The 7,006-nt window shown below is 46.7% G+C and overlaps 1 protein-coding gene across 1 annotated transcript in view; it reads right to left on the bottom strand.

Annotated features, from left to right (window-relative positions):
• The window catches only part of RECQL5 (RecQ like helicase 5), a 103,701-nt gene continuing 96,695 nt past the window's right edge, over positions 1-7,006 (bottom strand). The window contains exon 20 of the mRNA XM_044299224.1: positions 1-141. Within this exon, the coding sequence (XP_044155159.1) occupies positions 41-141 (101 nt within the window). The 3' untranslated portion in view covers positions 1-40. The remainder of the gene's footprint in view (positions 142-7,006) is intronic.

The raw sequence follows: 7,006 nt of genomic DNA, 5'->3' as shown, positions 1-7,006 counted from the left end.
GATGTCAGCAGGATTGTCACTATAGGCAGGTCTTCCGGCATCAGGTGGCGGCGTGCAGTAACTCCTGCCAGTCCATCTCGCTCTGACAACTTTCCCGGTTCTTGAAAAATGTCTTGATCAGTCTCTGAGCTTCTTCTTTCACTAAGAGAAGGCAGGAAATAAGTGAGTGAAGGATTAGCAAACGCGTCAGATATCTTGGATCAGAAAATTAAAAGGTAAGGAAATACTAAAAGGTAAAAAAGACTGTTTTCAAAATCTCTGTTTATTGTCTGTGAATAAAGCCGCTCTCCTTTAAAGCCATGTCTGAAAATGGCTCTCCGATGGGAACTGGATGTGACTGGCTATTGCTGGGAAAAACGGCACCGGGTCAGGTTAATTATTTTTTATTCTCTCAGGAATGTGTTCTGTAACCAGCGAACATACAGAGTAACCACTGATCAGGATCATTCGCTTTCCTATCATTCCTAGCATGCAGTTGTAATGAATAACTTACAGGGTGTTGCAAAAGTAAGGAAGCGCCCATATAAAATGAAAACGGTTGGGCAGGCGGTAATCCAGTTTTAGACACAAGCTGTGGAGGAAAGAGGTAAACCTGATCAGGGATCCATCAGCAACCTCCGGCACTCCAGATGTGATAAAACTACATCTTCCATCATGCACACTTGCTTGGCTGTTCTCTGAACCCCCACAGAAGTGAAAGGAGCATGCTGGGAGCTGTAGTTTCAAAACAGCTGGAGTACCGAAGGTTGCTGATCCCTCTGATAGACCATGTCACCAACAAGGCAGCCATGTTGAATTCGCCATCTTAGATTCAACGTCAACCGGACCGGTAGGTGTGCGACTCACTAAACTGGTAGAGAAATAAAAGTGTGCTTCATGTTAAAGGGGTTTCTAAGATATTTTAACTGATGACCTATCCTCTGGAAAGGTCATCAGTATCTGATCGGTGGGGGTCCGACATCCAGGACCCCCGCCGATCACCTGTTTGAGATGGCACCAACACACGCAGTACTCGCAGCTTTGCCTAGGCCAGTGACAACACGTTCATCGATTACATGGCCTAGGAGCAGCTCAGCCCCATTAAAGTGAATGAGGCTGAGCTGCAATACCAAGCACAGCCACTATACATTGTACGGCGCTGTGCTTGGTGAGCTGAGAGAAGGCCGCGGCACTACGCGAACGCTTGATCGGTGGGGGTCCCGGCTGTGAGACCCCCACAGATCAAATGCTGATGACCTATCCAGAGGATAGATAAACGTAAAAGTGTAGAGGCAGCACCTTGTGGTCTCAAGATAATGCGTTGATCAATGCAGCAGCCTAGCCGTAGGCCCTTGATCCATCAGGCCTTGGAATACATGTGTAGAAAGGAAGATGGCTCCGGCAGCATGTAGCAGTATCAAAATTTCTTTATTCGTACCTCCAGACACAAATGGCAACGTTTCGACTGTTCACCAGTCTTTATCAAGCCTAATGACATCAGTGTTGGTAGGCATATACAGGTCCTTCTCAAAAAATTAGCATATTGTGATAAAGTTCATTATTTTCTGTAATGTACTGATAAACATTAGACTTCCATATATTTTAGATTCATTACACACCAACTGAAGTAGTTCAAGCCTTTTATTGTTTTAATATTGATGATTTTGGCATACAGCTCATGAAAACCCAAATTTCCTATCTCAAAAAATTAGCATATTTCAGCCGACCAATAAAAGAAAAGTGTTTTTAATACAAAAAAAGTCAACCTTCAAATAATTATGTTCAGTTATGCACTCACTACTTGGTTGGGAATCCTTTTGCAGAAATGACTGCTTCAATGCGGCGTGGCATGGAGGCATCAGCCTGTGGCACTGCGAGGTGTTATGGAGGCCCAGGATGCTTTGATAGCGGCCTTAAGCTCATCCAGAGTGTTGGGTCTTGCGTCTCTCAACTTTCTCTTCCCAATATCCCACAGATTCTCTATGGGGTTCAGGTCAGGAGAGTTGGCAGGCCAATTGAGCACAGTAATACCATGGTCAGTAAACCATTTACCAGTGGTTTTGGCACTGTGAGCAGGTGCCAGGTCGTGCTGAAAAATGACATCTTCATCTCCATAAAGCTTTTCAGCAGATGGAAGCATGAAGTGCTCCAAAATCTCCTGATAGCTAGCTGCATTGACCGTGCCCTTGATAAAACACAGTGGACCAACACCAGCAGCTGACATGGCACCCCAGACCATCACTGACTGTGGGTACTTGACACTGGACTTCAGGCATTTTGGCATTTCCCTCTCCCCAGTCTTCCTCCAGACTCTGGCACCTTGATTTCCGAATGACATGCAACAGTCCAGTGCTGCTTCTCTGTAGCCCAGGTCAGGCGCTTCTGCCGCTGTTTCTGGTTCAAAAGTGGCTTGACCTGGGGAATGCGGCACCTGTAGCCCATTTCCTGTACACGGTGGCTCTGGATGTTTCTACTCCAGACTCAGTCCACTGCTTCCGCAGGTCCCCCAAAGTCTGGAATCGGTCCTTCTCCACAATCTTCCTCAGGGTCCGGTCACCTCTTCTCGTTGTGCAGCGTTTTCTGCCACACTTTTTCCTTCCCACAGACTTCCCACTGAGGTGCCTTGATACAGCACTCTGGGAACAGCCTATTCGTTCAGAAATTTCTTTCTGTGTCTTACCCTCTTGCTTGAGGGTGTCAATGATGGCCTTCTGGACAGCAGTCAGGTCGGCAGTCTTACCCATGATTGCGGTTTGGAGTAATGAACCAGGCTGGGAGTTTTTAAAAGCCTCAGGAATCTTTTGCAGGTGTTTAGAGGTAATTAGTTGATTCAGATGATTAGGTTAATAGCTCGTTTAGAGGACCTTTTCATGATATGCTAATTTTTTGAGATAGGAATTTTGGGTTTTCATGAGCTGTATGCCAAAATCATCAATATTAAAACAATAAAAGGCTTGAACTACTTCAGTTGGTGTGTAATGAATCTAAAATATATGAAAGTCTAATGTTTATCAGTACATTACAGAAAATAATGAACTTTATCACAATATGCTAATTTTTTGAGAAGGACCTGTATATACCCCCCCACATTAAAAAACACACCCCACATTCCATCAACATAGCCAATTAATATATAATGGAAAAAATCTGTGCAAGTTGCTACTCACTGAAGCCGGCATGGCCTCCATCTCCGTCATGTGCGCCACGGCTTGCTGTCACCTCCAATGCGCAGTCGCGGCTCACCGGCTTCGCATACCGGAAGTGTCATCAGTCACCATGACTACGGCCGGCACTGACGTCTCCAGCCAATGGGCTGCTAGAGGCAAACATTGTCGTCATCGCCTGCGCGACTCTCACGTGACATCCCGTATGGTGCGCACAACCGTGCGTCAATCTCATGGGTCACATGGATAGCGCAGCCAATGGAGACACAGTGCAAACACCGGAGTCATGGTAACCGCAACGCCGTGATCAGCGCAACTTACCATAAAGAGATGTGCATAATCCATATGATAACATGTACATAGTCCATGTACAAAAGTGGCTGGATCGATATTATTATTATTATTATTATTATTTATTATTTAAGCGCCATTCATTCCATAGCGCTGTACATATGATAAGGGGTGCACATACATAATACAGACAATTGCACTAATCATAAACAAAATGAGTTACAAACTGGTACAGAAGGAGAGAGGGCCCTGCCCGTGAGGGCTTACAATCTACATGGTATGGGAGAAGGACACAGTAGGTGCGGGTTAAGTTGGTCATGGCGGTATAGAGGCAGCAGGGTCACTGGTTGTAGGCTTGTCTGAAGAGGTGGGTTTTCAGGTTTCTTTTGAAGGATTCCACTGTAGGTGAGAGTCTGATGTGTTGGGGTAGCGAGTTCCAGAGTATGGGGGATGCACGGGAGAAATCCTGGAGTCGATTGTGGGAAGAGGCAATAAGAGGAGAGGAGAGAAGGAGGTCTTGTGAGGATCGGAGAGTGCGTGTGGGGGTGTATCGGGAAATTAGCTCAGAGATGTAGGGAGGGGACAGGTTATGGACGGCCTTGTATGTATTTGTAAGTACTTTGAAGTGAATTCGTTGGGCAATGGGGAGCCAGTGAAGGGATTGGCAAAGGGGAGAGGCAGAGGAATAATAGGGTGAGAGGTGGATTAGTCGGGCAGCAGAGTTGAGGATAGATTGGAGGGGTGCGAGAGTGCTAGATGGAAGGCCACAGAGGAGAATGTTGCAGTAGTCTAGGCGGGAGATAATGAGGGCATGTACAAGTATTTTCGCAGATTCAAAGTTAAGGAAAGCGCGGATGCGGGAGATGTTTTTGAGTTGGAGACGGCAGGTGGTGGAAAGGGCTTGGATGTGCGGTCGGAAGGAAAGGGCAGAATCCAAGATCACTCCAAGGCAGCGGGCTTTGTTGACTGGGGATAATGTGCAGCCATTGATCGTGATAGATAGGTCTGTAGGGGGGGTTGAACAAGATGGGGGAAAGATTATGAATTCTGTCTTATCCATGTTAAGTTTAAGAAAGCGAGAGGCGAAGAAGGATGATATAGAAGATAGACATTGTGGGATTCTAGATAGTAAGGTGGTGATGTCTGGACCAGAGAGGTAGATTTGTGTGTCATCAGCATAGGAGTGATACTGAAAGCCATAGGACTCTATGAGCTGTCCCAGGCCAAAAGTGTAGATAGAGAAGAGCAGGGGTCCTAGGACAGAGCCTTGCGGGACACCAACAGAGAGGGAATGAGACGAGGAGGAGGTGCGGGAGTGGGAGATGCTGAATGTCCGGTCTGTGAGGTATGATGTGATCCAGGAGAGGGCCAGGTCAGTGATGCCAAGAGATGAGAGAGTTTGCAACAGAAGGGAGTGGTCAACAGTGTCAAAGGCAGAGGACAGGTCAAGGAGAAGGAGGACAGAGTATTGTTTCTTGGTTTTGGCTGTGAGTAGGTCATTGGTGACTTTGGTAAGGGCAGTCTCGGTCGAGTGGTGGAGTCGGAAGCCAGATTGTAGGCGGTCAAAGAGGGAGCAGGAGGAGAGGTGGGAGGACAGTTCTGAATGGACATGTTGTTCAAGTAGCTTTGAGGCATACGGAAGAAGTGATATGGGGCGATAACTGGACAAGGAAGATGGGTCAAGTGAAGGTTTTTTGAGGATGGGTGTAATGGTAGCATGTTTAAAAGCAGAGGGGAAGACACCAGAGTTTAGTGATAGGTTGAAGAGATGAGTTAGGGCTGGGATAAACACTGCAGTGAGGTTAGGGATGAGGTGGGATGGGATTGGGTCAAGTGCACAGGTGGTCAGATGAGATTTGGAGAGTAGAGTGGAGAGTTTACCTTCTGTAATGGTAGAGAAGTGGGTTTTGGGAGAAGAGGACCGAGCAGTTGTGTAGAGGGTCTGTGGGGACTGTGTAGTAAAGCTTTCTCTGATGTGGACTATCTTTTGTTTGAAATATTTGGCAAAGTCCTCAGCTGAGAAGAGAGGAGAGGGTGGGGGCGCTGGGGGACGGAGAAGGGAATTAAAAGTGCTAAAAAGTTGTTTAGGGCTGTGGGACAGGGAAGATATGAGAGATGAGAAGTAAGCCTGTTTTGCATCAGCGAGTGAGGATTTGAATATGAGGAGGGATTGCTTGTATGCGGTGAAATGATCTTTAGAATGGGATTTCTTCCATTGCCGCTCAGCAGCCCTGGAAGCTTGTCTGAGTTTTTTGGTCAGGTTGGTGTGCCAGGGTTGTCTGTTGATTTTCCGGATTTTGTTGTGTGTGAGGGGGGCAACAGTGTCCAGAGCTGTACTTAATGTGGTGTTATATAGGGTGGTAGCAGCTTCTGGGTCTTGGAGGCAACAGATGGTAGAGAGTGGGAGAAGAGAGTCAGAAAGCAAGCAAAAGTCAAGCTGTTTGAGGTTCCTGCGGGGGTGTGCTAGTGTGTGGACCGGGGGAGCTGCAGAAGAGACCAATGAAGAGAAGGTGAGTAGATTGTGGTCGGATAGGGGGAGAGGCAAATTAGAAAGGTTAGATAGGGAGCAGAGGCGGGAAAAGATCAGATCCAGAGTGTGACCATCTCTGTGGGTGGGAGCTGAAGACCACTGTGATAAGCCGAAGGAGGAAGAGAGCGACAGGAGTTTAGAGGCGGCCGAGTGGCATGTGTCAATAGGGATGTTGAAGTCACCCATGATGATAGTGGGGATGTCGGCAGAAAGAAAGTGTAGTAGCCAGGTGTTAAAGTGGTCAAGAAATATGGTGGCTGGGCCTGGGGGGCGGTAAATGACTGCTACTTGAAGGTTGGAGGGAGAGTAGATGCGAACAGAGTGTACTTCAAATGAGGTGAGCGTAATGGAGGGTGGCAGTGGAGTTGGGCTGTAGGAGCAGGTGTCTGATAGGAGAAGACCAACTCCTCCACCATGTTTGCAGCCAGGGCGGGGGGTGTGAGTGAATTGAAATCCACTATAAGAGAGTGCAGCAGGGGAGGTGGTGTCTGAGGGTGTCAGCCATGTCTCTGTGAGACCCAGAAAGGAAAGGTTTTGAGAGATGAACAGTTCATGGATGTATGACAGTTTGTTACAGACAGAGCGCGCGTTCCATAATGCTCCTGCAAGAGGAACTAAAGGCACAGGGGTCAGAGGAATGGTTATTAGGTTATTATCAGATCAAGGCCACATTATTAATAGACAATCAAAGTATGTACATGTACATATCAAACGGAGGTGGAGACCATGTACAGCACAGCATCCCGCAATCATGCAAGATCATTGTGTACAATACATTCTCCAAAATATCACCCATCGGATGTTATGAAAGGCATTTTATCATACAAATCTAAAAATCTCTATGTTAGGGATGTGTTAACACATATAAAAAATTAATTATAAAAAATTAATGATGATGTCCCTATACTGAAGAGGACCATACAGCGACCAACATCAGTCGACGGATGTGACGTTAAACTCCAAGTTTAACCCGTAAGGTTGAAGGGATCTAAGGGTGTGGATCCACTTAAGTTCCTTTTTCCTAAGAATCACCTTCCTGTCA

Source organism: Bufo gargarizans, chromosome 6 (assembly GCF_014858855.1).
Source record: "Bufo gargarizans isolate SCDJY-AF-19 chromosome 6, ASM1485885v1, whole genome shotgun sequence".
NCBI lineage: Eukaryota > Metazoa > Chordata > Amphibia > Anura > Bufonidae > Bufo > Bufo gargarizans.
The sequence above is the reverse complement of the archived record's forward strand: the minus strand, read 5'-3'. Positions and strand labels throughout refer to the sequence as shown.